The sequence below is a fragment of the Pipistrellus kuhlii genome, unplaced genomic scaffold, assembly GCF_014108245.1.
Source record: "Pipistrellus kuhlii isolate mPipKuh1 unplaced genomic scaffold, mPipKuh1.p scaffold_m20_p_16, whole genome shotgun sequence".
Lineage (NCBI taxonomy): Eukaryota > Metazoa > Chordata > Mammalia > Chiroptera > Vespertilionidae > Pipistrellus > Pipistrellus kuhlii.
The window spans coordinates 27,798,539-27,817,561 of NW_023425471.1; the positions used below are offsets into that span (position 1 = coordinate 27,798,539).

The 19,023-nt window shown below is 44.8% G+C and overlaps 1 protein-coding gene across 6 annotated transcripts in view; it reads right to left on the reverse strand.

Annotated features, from left to right (window-relative positions):
- Positions 1-2,813: 2,813 nt before the first annotated feature.
- The window catches only part of LAS1L (LAS1 like ribosome biogenesis factor), a 31,077-nt gene continuing 14,867 nt past the window's right edge, over positions 2,814-19,023 (reverse strand). For 4 of the 6 annotated variants that reach the window (XM_036439913.2, XM_036439912.2, XM_036439906.2 and 1 more), the window contains 3 exons: positions 10,603-11,096; positions 6,701-6,851; positions 3,705-4,010 (listed from right to left, as the gene is read on the reverse strand). In XM_036439913.2, the coding sequence (XP_036295806.1) occupies positions 3,887-4,010; positions 6,701-6,851; positions 10,603-11,096 (769 nt within the window). In that variant the 3' untranslated portion in view covers positions 3,705-3,886. Of the gene's footprint in view, positions 3,497-3,704; positions 4,110-6,700; positions 6,852-10,602; positions 11,097-19,023 lie in introns of those variants that run through there. The other 2 variants (XM_036439907.2, XM_036439909.2) reach the window with 2 other exon arrangements.

The window sequence follows — 19,023 nt, forward strand, 5'->3', positions numbered from 1 at the left end:
TTTGTTGTTCCACTTATTTATGCATTCATTGGTTGATTTTTGTGTGTGCCCAGTCCAGGGATCGAACCTTCAACCTTGGTGTATGGAACAATGCTCTAACCAACTGAGTTACTTGGGCAGGGCTAATACATTTAATTTTCTAAAAAAACAAACAAACAAAAAAAACCTTTCTTGGAGGGCAGTAGCAGCATGAGGATAGGGGAAGTGATAAAAATAGAATTTCATGAAGGAACAATTCAATGTTCAATGACTCTCCCTAATCATATTATAGGTAGAAAATCAACTAGTCTGACCATAACTTACTGTATGTAGCTTACCTCTTTGGCCTCAGGACCTATATTTTCTTCACATAATATATGTTCCAACCATCTTGAACCCTTCACAGGTGCCCCAACATGCCATGCTCTTTCTTATCCCCTCCAGACTTTTCCCTTCCTTCTAATCCTTGTTATGACTAGTACCCTATTGACTTTGAAGACACACAGCTAATGTAACCTCCTCTATTAAGCTGTCCCACCTCCTTGTCCAGATAATGTTAGTCCTTCCTCCAGTGGGCCTTGCACGTATCTTGAACAATACCTCTATTTTAGTACATGTCACTCTGTTATAATTGTGTAGGCACAGCAGACTCCCCCACAAAACAAGAAGTTCCTTTGGGCAGGAATCATGAGTGGATCTCAATTACTGTTGTTAAATAATATAATCTATTCTCTCTTCCCTTGACTCCCAACTCTGTTCCCAGTTAAATGTGTGCAGTTGAAAGAGTTTCTAATCAATCTGTAGTCAGAAGGAAAAGGCCCAAGGACACTGGGCTAATGTCTTTCCTGGCTGGTCCTTCCCCACACCCCTCACTCATCCCAATCCCTACCCTATCTCTGCCATCTGAAGCAGCCCAACCAGGAACCTGGCTCCACAAATCCCAGGTTCTAGGAGGATTTCAGCCAACAATGACCCTTGCCTCTTACTCTCCTTTCACCTGGACCAGAAATGAGCTCAGATAGCCTGCTCCTCATCTTTAGGTCAGTCTTTGAAGGCCAGGAGAAAGCACTTTGTCCAAGGTTATATGAAGACCTGAGATCAAGGCCCACCAACTTGGTATGAACCCATATTACTCATATATACAAAGCGTCATAAGCTTTACAGAGCACTTTCACATTCTCTTTTTTGATCCTTGCAACAAGTCTGTGAGGCAAATAGTATTCTCCTACAGATGAATAAACTGTGGCATTATTTACCTTGGGCTGTACTCATTAAGTGACAGAACTTGCCTGAAACAAGTTTGGCTAGCTTTCTACTCTATACCAGTGCATCTCAAACTTCACCATGCATCAGTCATGTGAAGGGCTTGTTAAACTAGATTGCTGCCCATCTCAATCTTGCTAATTCTGGTTAGAAGTGAGGTTAAATATTTACATGTCTACCAAGTCCCCAGGGTGATGCTGATTTTGCAAGAAATGTGGATCTACACCAAGCTATTAAATTGCTCTGTGCCCTTGGGCAATTTCCTTCCCTTTTTGTCTGCCTCGATGTCTCAATGCCTAAAATGAGGGGTCTAGATTAAAACTATGGTCTCCAGGCCCTGGCCAGGTAGCTCAGTTGGTTAGAGCTTCATCTCAATACACCAAGTTTGTGGGTCCAATACCCAGAGTCAGGGCCTATGTAAGAATCAACCAATGAATGCATAGATAAGTGGAAAACAAATCTCTCTCTCTATCTCTCAATGCATAAATAAGTGGAACAACAAACTGATGTTTCTCTCTCTCTCTCTCAAATCAGTAAAGGAAAAAAAAAACAAACTATGATTCCAAACTTTTTCGCCACAAAACCCATTTTGAAAAAAAAAAAAATCCTATGTAGAATACCAATACATACATAGTAGATAAAATTCAGGCTGCTCTAGAGAAGTGGTGGAGGGCAACCAAGAGATTGCAGCACCCATCTTCTCACGGAGCGGGCAGCGCTGAGCTATCTCTCAGAGTACTTTTGCAAGTCTCTTGACTGGATATGGCCTAGATGCTCCTTGAGGGATCCTGCAGCTCTGACATTTCAGGATGCAAAAGACAGCATTTGTCATTGTAGCAGGAGAGTGAAGAGTAAGAGAAAAACTTGCATTAATAAGTGCAGGAGACTGCTTGACCTGTGCTTAATGCTTAGGTCCACACAGCACAGGAAATCTTAACCCTGTTGGGCTGCTGGCCTCATGGACCTCACAATGTCCCTTTAGTAATTGGATTCGATCTGTGGACCAGCCCTAGAAAAATTATATACGTAGCCACAGAGATATTCAGGATATCCTTTAAAAGGTGTTGAGCAGTCCCTAGAGCAGCGTTTTTCAACCGCTGTTCCGCAGCACACTATGTTGCCTGGTGTGCCGTAGGTGCAGACAAGAATTTTATAATTTTTCACTATTTTGTTTACTTAATATTTCATAATAAAGTAATTATAAAATACTTTCTTTGTGTTTATTTGATTCCTATTCAAGAGAATTACTTTATATATAGTCAATATAGGCACAGAGTTAAATTTTTTAACATTTTCTAATGGTGGTGTGCCTCGTGATTTTTTTCATGAAAGTGTGCCTTTGCCCAAAAAAGGTTGAAAAACACTGCCCTAGAGGTCCTAACTCAAGTGAAAACCATTGACAGAGGGCTCTAGCATAACATTTTCATTAAATTCCTCTTTGGCATTTTTTTATTGATTTCAGAGAGGAAAGGAGAGGGGGAACATCACTGATGAGAATCATTGATCGGCTGCCTCCTGCGTGACCCCCCACTGGGGATTGAGCCCGCTACCGGGCATGTGCCCTTGACTGAAATCGAACCCAGGACCCTGCAGTCCACAGGCCGACACTCTATCTGCTGAGCCAAACTGGCTAGGGCCCTCCTTGGCATTTTCATAGCATTATCCTTCTCCATCGTGCCTTGGCTGAGCCACTTCTTGGACCAGCTTCTTGACTAGAGTTGCCTGGTTCTATCCCTTGCTCCCCTCCCTCCTCAAGGTCCAAACTTGGCCCCACAGAGATGCTCCCTGTCTCACACAGTTAATTACTATCCTCAGAGTTGTGGCTGGAGATACTATAGCTAGGCTTGACCTCAGTCAACCACCACTCTGGAAATTTCACCCTGAGAAAAACAAAGAACTTGTGGTGGCATACCGCAGATCCGTTATGACATTTATTCCCAGTTCTTTCTCACTGGGAAGAGGGATTTAAGGAGTGAGAGCATGGTTTATTCATCCCTATCTTTCAGTGCCCACCACAGGGAAGTTCATTCTATATTTTCTAGGCCAAACGAGTGGGAAAGTAACAAAAAAAGGTTACTCTCACTTTCAACTGCTGTTTGGTGCCCAGTGAGGGCAGGCAGGGGAAATGAGTCAGAAGCCTGCTGGGTAACATCAGTAAGGTTGGGTGTTCCTGCTGTCTGGGAGGTTCTGAGCAGATTTCCCTGATGCTGGCTGGCCTGTATGTCCAGCAATGCCTCTCTTCTGGGGCCTACAACTGAGAGCAAAAATGGTTTGAGTCAGGAAGAAGGTATGAATGGAGCCTTGTGAATGGAAACAATTAGGGAAGAGGGTCCAAGGGGCCCCAGGACCCAGCTCCTGCCCAAAGCCGCAATATGATCCCACCTTCTCTGGAGCCCCAAAATAAAGGGAAAACTACATTGGTCTGCCCCAACACATACCCCTCGTCTCATAAACACCAAAACAACAGTTGCCTGTTTATTATTTTTCAAAAGGACAAAAACAAAAGCAAAAACAATCAAAATGACATTGTGGTAAACGCTGAGCCGATGTGGCTGCCAAGGACTGCCTCCCAGGTTGTTTGATGGAACATCAGGTGCACTGAGGGTGGGCTCCTGCCCCAACAGAGGTGGTCCCGGGATGGACATCAGAAGAGCTGCAGACCAGTTTTGAGCCTGTGCAGCTGAACTTGGCTCCAGAGAAGGCCCTCCAAGTTGTTGCTGCCGTTGCTACAGTTGCCATTATCGATGCCACAGCTCAGGCCCAGGGTGCTATGGAGAGGTGGGACAGTCAGGGAAGGAGGCAGCTCTAGGATCTGGAAGGGCTAAGGGTGCTCGATTGTGTATCTATGGGAGGGCCCACCATCCTGCCTGTATTTACAAAGAGATTAGAGCAAATCTAAGAAACCACTTCAGATAACCCCCAGGAGTGGCTCTGTCCTCCCCTCACTTGAGAAAGGGGAGGAATAGAACTTTTCAAATGAAATTTTATGCAGAGCCCCCGTATATAAACCAGATTAAAGCAGAGATATTTGGGTTGAGGTAGGATGGGGGACCAGCACTACCCCACCCACAGGAAGATATTAAAAGTGACTGCCGTAACAGGCCTCTTCCAAGGCTCTACAGCTTGGGGGCCCAGAGAAGCCTAAGCTGGATCCCTCCCACCCCAACAGCTAGTTAAGGGCCTCAAGGCCAGGTTTGAGCTATAGGACTAGGCCCAGCTCCCAAGCCAGGATTTTAACATTGTTTTAGGAAAACACTACACCCTCCCCTTCCCTGGACCTGCTCAGAAACTCTGGCTTCCCCTGCTTCCTGCAAGTCAAAGGACCTTCCAGGTAGATGAGGGGGACAGCTGAGGGCAAAACATTATCCTATCCTCAGGCAGATCCATTGTTATACTAGAGCAGTGGTCTGCAAACTTATTAGTCAACAGAGCCAAATATCAGCAGTACAACGATTGAAGTTTCTTTTGAGAAGCAAATTTTTTAAACTTAAACTTCTTCAAAACAGACTCGTCCAGGCCATGGTATTTTGTGGAAGAGCCACACTCAAGGGGCCAAAGAGCCGCATATGGCTCGCGAACTGCAGTTTGCCGACCATGGTACTAGAGCATCTAAAAAAATGTTACAGATATTTAGTCTCATTCCCACCCATTACCCACCAATTTACAGCCAAGAGAACTGAGGCCCAGAAATGAAAAGGGACTTGCCCAAGCCACAATGCCAAGTCAGGGGGGAAAACCTGGTACAGTGGAGGAAGCCTCCCTACTATAGGGAGTGTGGGAGCTGGCCCAAATTAGCTTCCTTCTACAATTAGTTCTACCTTCCCACACTTCACCTTTACTACCCTGGTGTTCATCAAGCCAGTTATTACCCAAGGGGAGAGGAGGTGTGGACCCAACTCTCAACTACATACTATCTGGCTTCCCCAGCTGCCTCCGCCCCTCTCTCCAAGAAGCCTGCTGTCTCCTAGCCTTGGACAGTGAGTTCATGGCACTGCCTTGGGCCTGGCCAGTTCTATAGCCTTCTTCCCAAATGTCCAGAGGAAGAGGGGCTCATCTCACAGGCAGGCAGCACAAGGATAGACTCTTAGTTTCAGGGGCCCACAAAGGTCTCTCTCTGGTACTCACAGGAATCCCCTAGTCACAGTGGCCTTCCATTCTGGAATATACAGGCCCACAGGATGGGCTCCTTTGTGTGACCGCCAGCAGAGCCCTCAGTAAGGGCTGCGTGGTTCCTGCCTCCCTGATGACCCAAGAGTTCCCTCGCCTGTGATACAGAGGTGAGTCTTGACGGAGAGCATGAAGCTCTGTGCAGGCCTTGCTACCAAGATTCCTGTACAGTGTGGGGAGGTCAGTGATTACTCTGTGCACCTTTGGACAAATCCCTTCCCCTTTCCGGGCCTCAGTTTTCTCCTCAGAACATGAGGAAATTGGATTAGAGTATCCATTCTTGACTTTTTGGGAGTGGTTGACACTTTAGAGCAAGCATGTCAAATTTGTGGCCCGCAATGCGGCCCACAACGAATATTTTTGCAGCCCAGCCAATATAACGGGATCTAAGAAACATTTTAATAAAGATTTTGTAACTTAATTTTTACAATATCCTGTTATATATAATTATTAATAACGAACTACAAGGTTCGCTAATGACTGATTACTTTAATTGTGTTGTATTCATTTCTCTTACGTGGCTTACGCACAGGCTCACCATGTCACTCCACTAATACTAGCAGCGAACATTTTAGCAGTCGATTGCCATGCCTTTAGTCTTGTCTGACCTGTTTGGTGTGCGCAACAGAAAATATTTTTCTTTCAGAGAACAAGAAAAACAGGTTTACTTGTGTTATGCTTTTTAATTTGTGCAGTTATTCAGTGTCTGGTAAGTTAATGTTCAAGAAAAAAATATTAATTCTTATTAACATGTTCTATTATTTTATTAACGATACTCATTTATTTCAGCCCTTTGTATTCAGCATGTCTCAAAATAAACCCATGTTTCTATGAAAATTGAAGCTTTTGGGTTGTTTTTTTTCTTGTGCCCACATAAACAAACCTTGTTTATTTGGCCTGTGTTAGCCTTTGACTCTGACATGCTTGCTTTAGAGAATCTGTTGAAAGCTTCAGAACTCACTCCTCCCGAAATGCACACGTGTGTGTGTACACACACACACACACACACACACACACACACACTTAGAAATGGACAAAAATTTGATGCAATCTAAGAGAGGCGCCAAGCCAGTTCTACGTGGCTGCTTCACTGGCTCCCCTCACTGGGGGCTGGGAGCCCTTACAAGGGCCCAGCCAGAGAATGGAACTATGCTTAATTCATTTAGGCCCTGGCTGGGGACAGGTACCTTCCCACTCACCCCACTCTGTGTCTTCTCCCTCCCTTCCTTCTTCCTGCCTCCCTCTTGAAGGAGACAAAAGGGTGAGAAATCCTGCTGTTATGGACACTTACCCTATCTTGCGTGTTGGGGGTTCTAGCCGCTGCTCTAGCACAGGCTGGTCCAAAAGATACATGGTGTCGTAATTCTCCAGCATAAGCTCTGCTGGGTCCTCGGTCTGACCTGGCATTCGGCCTATGGGGAAGGCGCCCCACTGCACATCTTCTGTGGAGCAAAGGGAGGAGACAAGAGCAGGTTGATTGGTTAGTTCTCAGACTGGTGCACATGTCTACCTCCCCAATCTACCCACCCATCTCAATGAGCCCACTCAGTATAGGCTTTGTGTATCTCTAGGCTCATTCCTCTGCATCACTTCTCGAGTTCCTCTCCACCTTAGCACCTCCCTACCCCTTCCACACTCCCTCATACACTCTTTATGATCTTTCTTCCTTTTTGTGTTCACACACACAAACACCACCTCCACCCACCCCCGCCACCCACACAACACGCACATAACTACATGCACTTTTGTTCCTCTCCACTCTTTGCCCAGGTCCCCAGAAATGTTCCTACACACAACATCTTCAGATCTGGCTATATCACTATGTAAACCTCCCACCCTCACCCCTATTTCCATACACACACAAATCCTGGGAAGTCTTGATGCCCCAGAATTTCTACCATATCTCCTCCCCAAACCCACAGATACCCGTATTTTCCGGTGTATAAGACGACTTTTGAAACGAAAAAAAGTCAACCGAAAATCGGGGGCAAAAGACCAAAATTGCACAAAAATTACCTGCAGATCTTGACGGCAAAGTAAATCTTTTCTTTGAAGTGGGGGGTAGTCTTATACAGCGAATATAGGCCTAAACCTATGTTTTAACTGTAAAATTAGGGGGTCATCTTATACGCCAGAAAATACGATACCTCAGAGCATCTGAATGATCTGGATTTCCTACATATATACACACAAACTCCCTGACCTGCTTAAGGCCACACCACTTCCTAGGCCTTGTGACATTTACATTCCACCTGAGCATGGACTCCCTCTCAGAGATATTATGCTCCCCCCATTCTTTGCAAGATCTTATTTCCTCCAGCTGCACACACAAAGAACAACTCTTCTCTAGAGAAGGACTGTCTCACTGCATATCCCAGCCTCCACCACCACCTAAGTACATACAAACACCCAGACCAAGTCCTCTGTTCAACAAATGTTCCGTTTCACTCCCTGCTTCCTATACCTCTCATGCACAGGCACACAACCCAGAAGTCTTTTAAGATTTTTATAGGTTTTTATTGATTTTAGAGAGAGGGAGAGATAGAAACATCGATGAGAAACACTGATTGGCTGCCTCCTGCATGCCCTCACTGGGGATTGAGTCCACAACCCGGGCATGTGCCCTGACTGGGAATCGAACCATGTGCTCCTGGTTCACAGGTCAACACTCAACCACTGAGCAACAACCGCCAGGCACAACCCAAAAATCTTAATGTCACTGCATCCCCACATGTGTATGCACATAGAGCAAGCAATGGCAAAAATGAGAGGGAAAAGTTTTAATGTTCTAGCTTTTCCATGTTCACAAACTATTACTTACCTCCCTACTCCACACAAACTCCACAAAAAACGGGTTATGTCAGGCACTCTCCACCCGCTCTGTTCTATCACTTAAATACCCTCCACACAATATTATACTAAATCCCTGTCCCCATCCTTATACCAGTACATCCAGTGTTTTCAAGCAAAGCTTTCAGTAGTGAGCTTCTCCAAGTAGATCCAGTTTCTGCCTTCTGAGTCTCCCTGGTACCCAAAGAATTCTCCCTGTCACAATGCCCCTAACATTCTGGAAAGTACCAACCCTGGACTAGCGTTTTCTTTTTCTTTTTCTTTTTCTTTTTTTAGTATATTTTTATTGATTTTTTACAGAGAGGAAAGGAGAGAGAGATAGAGAGCTAGAAACGTCGATGAGAGAGAAACATCGACCAGCTGCCTCTTGCACACCCCCTACCAGGGATGTGCCCGCAACCAAGGTACATGCCCCTGACCGGAATCGAACCCGGGACCTTTCAGTCCGCAGACCAACGCTCTACCACTGAGCCAAACCGGTTTCAGACGTTTTCTAAAATATATATTTTTATTGATTTTAGAGAGATTAGAAACATCAATGAAAGAGAAATAGTAACATTGATTGGCTGCCTCCAGCACTCCCCCTGCTGGGGATTGAGTCCACAACCAGGGTATGTACCCTGAGCAGAAAGCAAAATGGTGACCTCCTAGTGCATGGGTTGACACTCAAACACTGAGCTACACAGGTGAAGCTAGACTAGCTTTTTATGTTACCCACAGAAGTTCCTCAGAAAGGGCTGTTCCCCTGCTTGCCTATTTCCCCACCACTGGCTCTTTTATAGGAAGGAAGTTATGCCTGTCTTGATGCCCTACATTGCCCTGTGCATACAAAGGTATCTTTGTATACAGGGACCTATGCCCATGTCATTGACCTGACTGACGATCCTTCCTTCCCATCACTAACATCCGAAACTATGTCTATGTCACTGCCCCTGCCTCTCTAGTCAAACACCCTTACACATGTTCCTTCAGTGACAGCATGAACATACATAGGTGATCTCTGGATAGCTGTCTCACTGCCTGTTCTCATAACTTTCCATATATGCCACCTCATTGCTGCCACTTCCCTGCCTCATTCAGATACCTCCTGGCAACCCTGCCTCCTCTTTTAAAAACATGCATGACTATGTGTGCATATATCACAGAAGCATATTCAGTAACCTCACAATGATCTCTTTTCACATCCCCTTACACACACACACACACAAAAAAAAACAACAACACACAAAAAAACAAAAAAAAAACCTCCCTGCTTCAATTCCCCTCATTTTTGATATTTACAAAGACTCACAGACAAAGACCTCCTTCCCCTGAGATATTTCTGTCACTCTGCCTTGGTTTGTCCAGCACATGCAGGCACACAGCCATTCACACACACACAGACATAAGCATATTTTTTTATCCCTACCACTCAGAGCCTTTATGCCCCAGCCCTTCCATCACATCCTCACAAAGGCAAAGGCTCCACTTTTCCCCTGTGTTTCTTCACTGCATCCCCCCTCTCTCCCTGTTGTTCCTCACCATGCCACCCTACACCACCCTAGTCCCAACTGTCTTCCCTGCCTCCCCAGTCTCCATAACAGACTGTGCCCCACATCTAAATATGTATGCATACACACATGCCCATGCACACACACCAGACTGTTCATTCCTTTGGGGTCTCCCTGCTTTAAGATTCCTGCTCCCTAACCTAAATGAGGGCACTCAAAACACCACCTTTCAGGGGGAACAGATTCATGTTCCCACACTTTATCACACAATTCTCCCTGCCTTCTCCAAGTTTTGTCTCACTAGCTTATGCGCTCACCTAAAAACCATGTCACTCCTTATTTCACTATTCTGACCTCATTTCTACTTCTTGATTTAATGCCTCTTGGTTCCTTCTTTCTCATACACAGAGCAAAATCCTGTCTCATCATCATCCAGCCCCCATGTGTACATACACATTCCCATATACACAAAAAACACTCCTTTGTCTCTCTGTCCCTGCACTACTGCGTGATGTGAAAAACACATGCAAAATCAGCATATATCTACCCTCTACCTCTCCCTTTCTCCTCTATGTTTTGCTACACAGGGTCATACCCACACTATCCCCTCTGAATGTGCTCTCTGCATGAAGTAGTTGGCAACATGACAGGGCTTAGGTACCTAGCACCTACCTACTGTCCTAAAGGGGAGGGAAGCCAGCTGTCACCCCTATACTAGGCTGCCTCCAAGGCTTGCATCACATGTGCTACCTTCTGCTACTTCCAATTTCTTCTCCAGAATGGAGAAAAGCCTCAAGAGGCAGCCTGAGAGAACAGATGTGTGTGGGGACAAAGTATATATCAAGCTTCTTACCCGAGCTAACTTGCCACGCAGAACCCTGCAGTGCTCCTCTTTTATGGGCCAGAAGCATGGCATTCTCAATAGTGGGGGACTCTTCCTCCAAAGTACTGAACTCCATTCTGTCTTCCTCCTCCTCGTCTTCATCATCTTCATCGTCATCATCTTCATCCTCCTCCTCCTCCCACGTCTCTTGGTAATCATTTTCCTCGTCCTCCTCTTCTACCTGGTCTTCCAAGACCTCACTCTCCTCTATCTCATCTTCCTTGACATCATTAAGGTCGCCCTTCTCCTGCTGCAGGGCTTCTCCTTCAGGCCTACAATTGGGGCCAGAGGGTCTGAGGCTCCAATACAGGCTGTCCAATGTGTATGCAGACTTTCCAATAGGGGAGGCCTCTGAGCCCTCCTCCACCAGCCTGTTTTTTCCATTCTGGGTATAAATAGAACAGATATGCAGCAGCTTTTTCTGATCCTCATCTGGCAGGACCTGTCCCATGGCTTTGAAGATGCTGAGCAAAGGAAGGGATGGGGTAAAAAAGATTCACAACCTGAAGTCACTATATACCCACTACTCCAGAGTTTGAAATTGTCTATGAGCTTCCACATTTGCCTCTAAAAGGCAGTGTAATAGAGCGAACAGAACACAAAAACAAGGCTATGGACCCTGAACCAGCTCTATGATTCATCTATGTGGCTCACTTCCATTCTCAGTAAAATGAGGACAATAATAGCACCTGACTGATAGAATGCCTGGCACAGTGCTTGACACATAGTGGGCATGCAATAAATGATAGCTACTTAAATCTGGATTAAAATGTTATGTAAATATACAAACTAACCAATAGGCCTATAAGCCTGGACATGAGAATGGCATATCTTCTGGCCTAGCAGAGCAATCTCTCTTGAACTCTCAAAATATGCCTGAAAGAGTGCTGGGCTTCTCTGAGTGGAACAAAAGTGTGATCCCTCTCTGGGAACAACTACAGCCAGCCTGGAATGGCTAAAAAGGAAAAAAAAAAGCAGCAGCTGACAAGACAAAGCAGGATGTGGAAGGGATGCCAGATGAGCACTGAGGACCTCAGGCACTATTGGAGCGTGGGGGAGGAAGAAAGCACAAAGACAGCAGGAGAGATCAAGGGAGGACTTCATGCAGAGGCAAAAGTGAGCACACTGTGCTGTGTGCATGTGGTGAGACAAGCCTGGTTCAAAGGGATAGGGCTGTGCTGAGGAGCTGCGTGGAGCACAGGCTGCAAAGGTTAAGTCTGTGTGTTGGGCGGAAAGGGTCACCTGATGATTGAGCACAGATGAAGGCTGCATTTTTGAAGATCACTATGGTGCCTGTGTGGAAGATGGCCTGGATGAGACAGCCTAGAGGCAGGGAAACCAGGGAGAGTCAGTGAGGGCTGACCTAGAGCACTGGCAGTGGAGATGGGAGGGAGAGAAGCCGTGAGGACAGATAAGACAGAGCAGGGCTTGATGATCATCTGACAGGAGTCAGATGGGGAGAGTTAAAGATGATGACATGGTTCACACAAAGGACAGTACTAACAGCAAAACAAGGAGCAGACAGAGCCGTTGGGAAAGAGAGCTCCTGGGGAGGAAGAGGGTGAGCACTCCTTGCAGAACCTCACATAGAACTAGGCACCTAGCGGGCACCTGGTCACTGATGGAGGCATGCGTGGGTAGACAGATGGACAGTTTCTTCTAGGTGCATCATGTTTGAACTGTGAACTGTTCATGGAAGGGCCATATAATCTGAGGGGGCTCTCCTTTCTCTGCACCTCACAGGCAGACTGGCCACATATGAATGGTCTCTGGTCACTGGTCACAGGGGGCAGGACTGAGGGCTAGTGATTCTACTGGGAGACTGGGGACCTTCTCTGCAGGGCTAATTTCATGTTGCAAGAGGAGACTGACTCAAATTGAATTTATGTTGGCTGGCTGGGGGAAGCTCTTGAAAAGCTTCTAGCCCTATCAGACGAAAAGTCAGAGAGACACTCTTCCCTCTCACGGTGGCCTATTAGTATGATTAATAATAAATATTACCAGGTACTTGACATTGCCGTATCACTGCTATTTATTATTAGCTACCTACTATCTCAAGCTGTCTAGTCTGACCACTGAGGTGCAAAGGTGATATGAATCTTTTTTTTTAATAAATTTTATTGATTTTTTACAGAGAGGAAGAGAGAGGGATAGAGAGTTAGAAACATCGATGAGAGAGAATCATCGATCAGCTGCCTCTTGCACACCCCCTCCTGGGGATGTGCCCGCAACCAAGGCACATGCCCTTGACTGAAATCGAACCCGGGACCTTTCAGTCCGCAGGCCGACGCTCTATCCACTGAGCCAAACCAGTTTTGGCTGATATGAATCTTAAAATGCATCTCCTTTCTTGGGTTTGCCCGTAATAGTTCAGGTTGGTGGAAAGATGGTGAACTTCGGACTTATGAGAACATGTGTCCAAATCCCTGCCCCAACATCAACAAACAATTGGACTTTTGGATAAGTCACTTTGCTCCTCAGAGCCTCAATGTCTTTATTATCTGCAAAATAAGGGTATTAAATCTCCACCTTCAAAGACTGCTGTGTCAAATGAAATAACTTATACAAAAAACACAGCACCATGCCTGATATCCAATTGCCACTGGTATCTTTTCTTTTTCCTCTGGGGAAAACAAAAGTCAATTTTTTTAATGTATCTAATAACACATGCTTTTTGCAATATTGCTATCTAATGGAACACTGTAGAAAGAGCACAGGAGTAAGGAAAGTATATCTGGATTTTAGCCTCAGCTCTGACTTGCAGACTTGCTACTGACTTGTAGCATAACACCTGGATAAATCCTGTTTCCCGATCTGCTTAATGGGATGATGTGGACTACATTCATTGATTAACTGGGAAAAGCAGGACCTCTGTAAAAGAAATCGTGCCTAAGTGAGCCACTGTTACTGCTGGCATGTGTATGCTTTGGTTGGGAGATCTCTATGGTCCAGACTTTTCCTAACCAGCAGCTTCTACTCTGAAGGCACTTAGGATTGAAAAGTACCTTGAAGGACACCTATCCAAAACTCTCCATGCTGTTCATGGCCTCCTTCCGTTACATACACATGCTATGTTCCTTCTGGCTTTGAAACTTCCTTTATTCTTTTCTGTGCTCAAATTGCTCCAATGCCTCATCTGTGATGCTTTCCTGACCCTTCTAGGCCTTTTTGGTTATCCTCCCAGTTTCCAACCCATCCATATCACTTCCAGTCTAGAGCACACACATCTGGAGATTTGGCTCTTTGGTTCAGTCCAATCTCCTACAGGTCTTTCCCTGGCTGACTTTGTATACAGGCTACTTTTTTCTCTTATAAGCTGCTACTGCTGCTGCTACTACTACTACTACTACTACTAATAATAATAATAATAATAATAAAGGAGAAACATGTAAATTGATCATACCTCCATGACACCCACCAGCCAATCAGGAGTGAGTATGCAAATTAACCTAATGAAGGTGGTGGGTTAATTTGCATACACAGGCGTAGGGCAGAGAGCAGAGCAGGGGAGCTGGCAGAGTGGAATGGCTTGGGGAACTTGGCTCCCCAAGCCGCCAGACAGAGAGCAGAGAGAAAGAGCTGGAAGCTTGGAGACTTGGCAGAGCAGGAGGCCATAGGACAGAGACAGAGCAGGAAGGGAAAACCAAGAGTGTGGGGAACACCAAGAATTCTGGGAAAAGTAGTTCTGGTGGTAGCCCCCTGACCAGAATAGGAAGCCCAGAGGGCGGGGAGCACCAGGAATGCTGGGAATCATATAATAGTTCTGGTGGTAGACGGATCTCCTAGACACTACAGCAAAGTGAGCCTGGAGCAAGTTACTGTTGCAGTGGGAGCTGGAGGGAAAGCAAAGTTGAGAGACATAAGTAAAATAAGAGTGTCTAGGAAAAATTAAAGGGAAGATATCCTAAAACTTCCAGAAAAACTCCACCAATGAAGCAAAGAAAAAATAATTCCTCTATTATCCTGTGAGCAACAAACCAAACTGGGTTGGGATCTCAGCCAATTTGCTCATATGACTGTAAAGACAGACAGAAATCCTGGATTGGAGAGGGCTCCCCTGAGGGCTCCCAGATTGGAGAGGGTGAAGGTCAGGCTGAGTGACCCGTCCCCCCTGCACTAATCTTCGTGCATTAGATCCTAGTAATAATAATAAAAGTAACTACTTGCCCACTGTCATCACTCCGATTTGACATAAGTGTTGGAAGTATTAGCCATTGCTATTAGACAAGAAGCAGAAATAAAAGGCATCCAAATTGGAAAAGAAGAAGTAAAACTGTCCTTATTTGCAGATGACATTATACTGTACAGAAAAAAACCGAAAGACTCCATAAAAAAACTATTAGACTTAATAAATGAATTCGGCAATGTAGCAGGATATAAAATTAACGCCAAGAAATCTATGGCATTTCTATATACCAATAGTGATCTTACAGAAAGAGAGACTAAAAAAGCAATCTCATTTACCATCGCACTAAAAAAATTAAGATACATAGGGATACACTTAACCAAGGTGGTAAAAGACGTATATGCAGAAAACAATAGGACACTGAAAAAAGAGATAGAGGAAGACATAAACAAATGGAAGAACATACCATGTTCATGGATTGGTAGAATCAAAAGCATTAAAATGTTCATACTACCCAAAGCAATCTATAGATTCAACGCACTTCCCATTAAAATACCAATGGCATATTTCAAAGATACAGAATAAGCTCTCCAAAAATTCATCTGGAATAAAAAAAGACCTCGAAGAGCCACAGCAATCCTAAGAAAGAACAACAAAGTAGATGGGATCTCAATACCAGATTTCAAGCTGTATTACAAAGCCACTGTTCTCAAAACAGCCTGGTACTGGCACAAGACCAGACATATAGACCAATGGAATAGAATAGAGAACTCAGATATCGACCCAAGCCATTATGCTCAATTAATATTTGACAAAAAAGGCAAAGCACATACAATGGAGTCAAGACAGTCTCTTCAGCCAAAACCGGTTTGGCTCAGTGGATAGAGCATCTACCTGCAGACCAAAGGGTCCCAGGTTCGATTCCGGTCAAGGGCATGTGCCTTGGTTGCAGTCACATCCCCAGTGGGGGGTGTGCAAGAGGCAGCTGATAGATGTTTCTCTCTCATCGATGTTTCTCTCTATCCCTCTCTCTTCCTCTCTGTAAAAACAAACAAACAGTCTCTTCAATAAATGGTGTTGGGAAAATTGGACAGATACATGTAAAAAATGAAATTAGACCACCAACTTACACCATACATAAAAATAAACTCAAAATGGATAAAGGACTTAAACATAAGCAGGAAACCATAAAATAGATGAATGCACAGGCAGAGAAATCTCAGACATATGTGGAAGCAATTTCTTCACCAATACCACTCCTAGGGCAATGGAAACTAAAGAGAAAATAAACAAATGGGACTACATCAAAATAAAAAGTTTTTGCATAGCAAAAGAAAGCATCAACAAAACAAGAAACCCTAGTGAATGGGAGGACATATTTGCAAATGTTATCACTGATAAAGGTTTAATCTCCAACATTTACAGGGAACTCATACAACTTAATAAAAGGAAGATTAATGATCCAATTAAAAAAATGGACAACAGATCTAAATAGAATCTTTTCTAAAGAAAAAAGAAGGAAGGCCAAGAGACATATGAAAACATGCTCAAAGTCACTAATTATCCGAGAGATGCAAATCAAAATGACAATGCGGTACCATCTCACACTTGTCAGAATAGCTATCATCAACAAATCAACAAATGACAAGTGCTGGCAAGTATGCAGAGAAAAAGGAACCCTCATGCACTGCTGGTGGGAATGCAGACTGGTACAGCCACTGTGGAGAACAGTATGGAGTTTCCTCAAAAAACTAAAAATGGAACTCCCATTTAACCCAGTAATCCCACTTCTAGGAATATATCCCAAGAAACTAGAAACACCAATCAGAAAGTATATATGCACCCCTATGTTCATAGCAGCACAATTTGCCATAGCTAAGATTTGGAAACAGCCTAAATGCCCATCAGCAGATGAATGGATTACAAAACTATGGCACGGTACATCTACACAATGGAATACTACCCTGCTATAAAAAAGAAGGAATTCCTACCATTTGTAGCAGCATGGATAGAACTGCAGAGCATTAAGCTAAGTGAAATAAGCCAGGCAATGAAAGAAAAATACCACATGATCTCACTCATTTATGGAAAATAAAGAGAATTATAACCTGATGAACAAAAAGATAGATACAGAGGCAGTAAAGCATGGAACAGACTATCAAATTATAGCAGGAAGGCTGGGGAGTGTTGGAGAGGGGGGGGAAAGAGATCAACTGAAGGACTTGAATGCATGCATATAAGCACAACCAATGGACACAAGACACTGGGGGTGAGTGGGTCAGGGGTTAGGGGAGGTGGGGAAGGTCAATGGGGGAAAAAAGAAGATATATGTACTACTATATGTAATACTTTAAACAATAAAATGAAAACAATATTTTTATAAAAAAGCAATTACTGAGCCCCAAAAGGCATCAGGATCATGAAAGACTTTCTGGCCCACTCAGTTTGGCTTAGTGTATAGAACATTGGCTGGTGAACTGAAGGGTCCAGGGTTTGATTCTGATCTCGGTTGCAGGCTTGATAGCCATCCCTTGTTGGGGCATGTGCAGGAGGCAACCAATCAATGTTTCTTTCTTACATCGATGTTTCTCTGTCTCCCCACACCAACTCTGTCAAAAAAAAAAATCTTTGGAAAAAATATCCTTCAGTGAAAATTAACAAAACAAAAAAAGACTTCCTGACTCTATTGGGGGCATCAGGGGGCTAAGAGGGTCTTGGCATCCAGATTCCCACTTCACTCATTTCCCAGGCATGGATTTATCTCCCACCAAAGACAGCCCTGCTGGCAAAGACAGCAAATTTTAGTTTAGTTCAGCAACATTTACTGAGACCTGTTTGGGGCCTGGATTTGTGTGGTGTGCTGGGGCACAGGGGTAATGCAGAGCCCTTGTCCTTGACAGGCATAGTCTGATAGAGGGAAAGAGACATTAGGAGAAATAGACATGGCAACACAAAATCTCAGATTTGGGAAGTACTTGAGAATCAACATGACAGGGTAGACAGTGCTGGTACCAAGTGAGATAGGGAGCAGAGGAGGAAGACCCCTTTGGGGTTGGGGTGGGGAGTGAGATGACCAATTTTCTTTTGGTCAAGTCAGGTGCCTGTGGGCCATCCAAGGAGAGATTGAATATACGAGGTTGAATCTTAGGCAAAAGGCCTGGACTAGACAAGGATTTGGGCCTCAGAACTTTATAGGAACTAGCAAAAAAGCACAGGCATTTCAAGGAGGGACAGGTAAACATCAATGCAGCAGATACAGCAACAAACAAGGGCCCACTGGATTTGGTAATTAGGTCAAAGCAGCTCTGGAGGTGAATGCCAAATTGTGACTGGTTGAAGAGTAAGAGGCAATAAGGAAATCAAGATTTGTTTAATGCAGATTATTCTTTTGAGATGTTCTGACAGGAAAGGAAGGAGTGACAAGCTGGTGATAACTGAACAGAGGGATGCAGGGTCAAATGGAGGTTTTGCTTGGGTTGTTACTGTTTCCTTTTAAGATGAGAAACGCTCAGGCACAATTATAGATTGAAGAACAAGAGCCAGCAGAGCAAGGCAGAGACTAGGATGAGGCCCCAACGATGCTGGCAGAGGTGGCTCCAAAGCACATGTGGAGGGGCACACTCTGAGGCAGGGGAAGGCCACCTCATCCTGGAACTGGCAAGTAGGTTGAGTGTAGCCCAAGATCAGTTCACGGGGACTGCACCTTGGGTTGAGGGGGCCCGGCAGGATGCCTCCAAGTGATCAAGGAAGCTAGGGCGAAAGGGGGAGGGGCCTGAGGTGAATGGTAAAGATTTAAAACAGCCAGGAAAGAGGAAAATGGGCAGAAAACAAATACAAGATCAGATAAGCAGAACTGAGGTTTGGCCTGAGAATAAAAAATCATACCTCTGCAGTGGCAGCAATCTGCAGGGCTATGTGGTTTTCTCCAGCCAAGCTCAGCTCCCTGGGCTGAGGAGTGGGTGAAGCAGAGTGGGTATCGATTCCAGCTCGGAGGTTTGCAAGACAGATACACCAAAGAAGGAGCAGAGCCAAGGGTGCTGATGAGTGGCTGAAGTGATCAACACAAGATTGAGGGGAAGCAAGGTCGAGGGAGGTAGGAAATGGAGGGATGGAGGTTGGATGCAGGCAAAGAGCAGATGCCATGGAATGTGAGGATGAGGGCCAGAAATAAGGATAAGAGGTGGTGGTCACTGACTGGGATACTGGGATGTCAGCTTTCAGAGACTGAACAGCTCTGAGTGATGGAAATGGATTGCTGAGTGTCA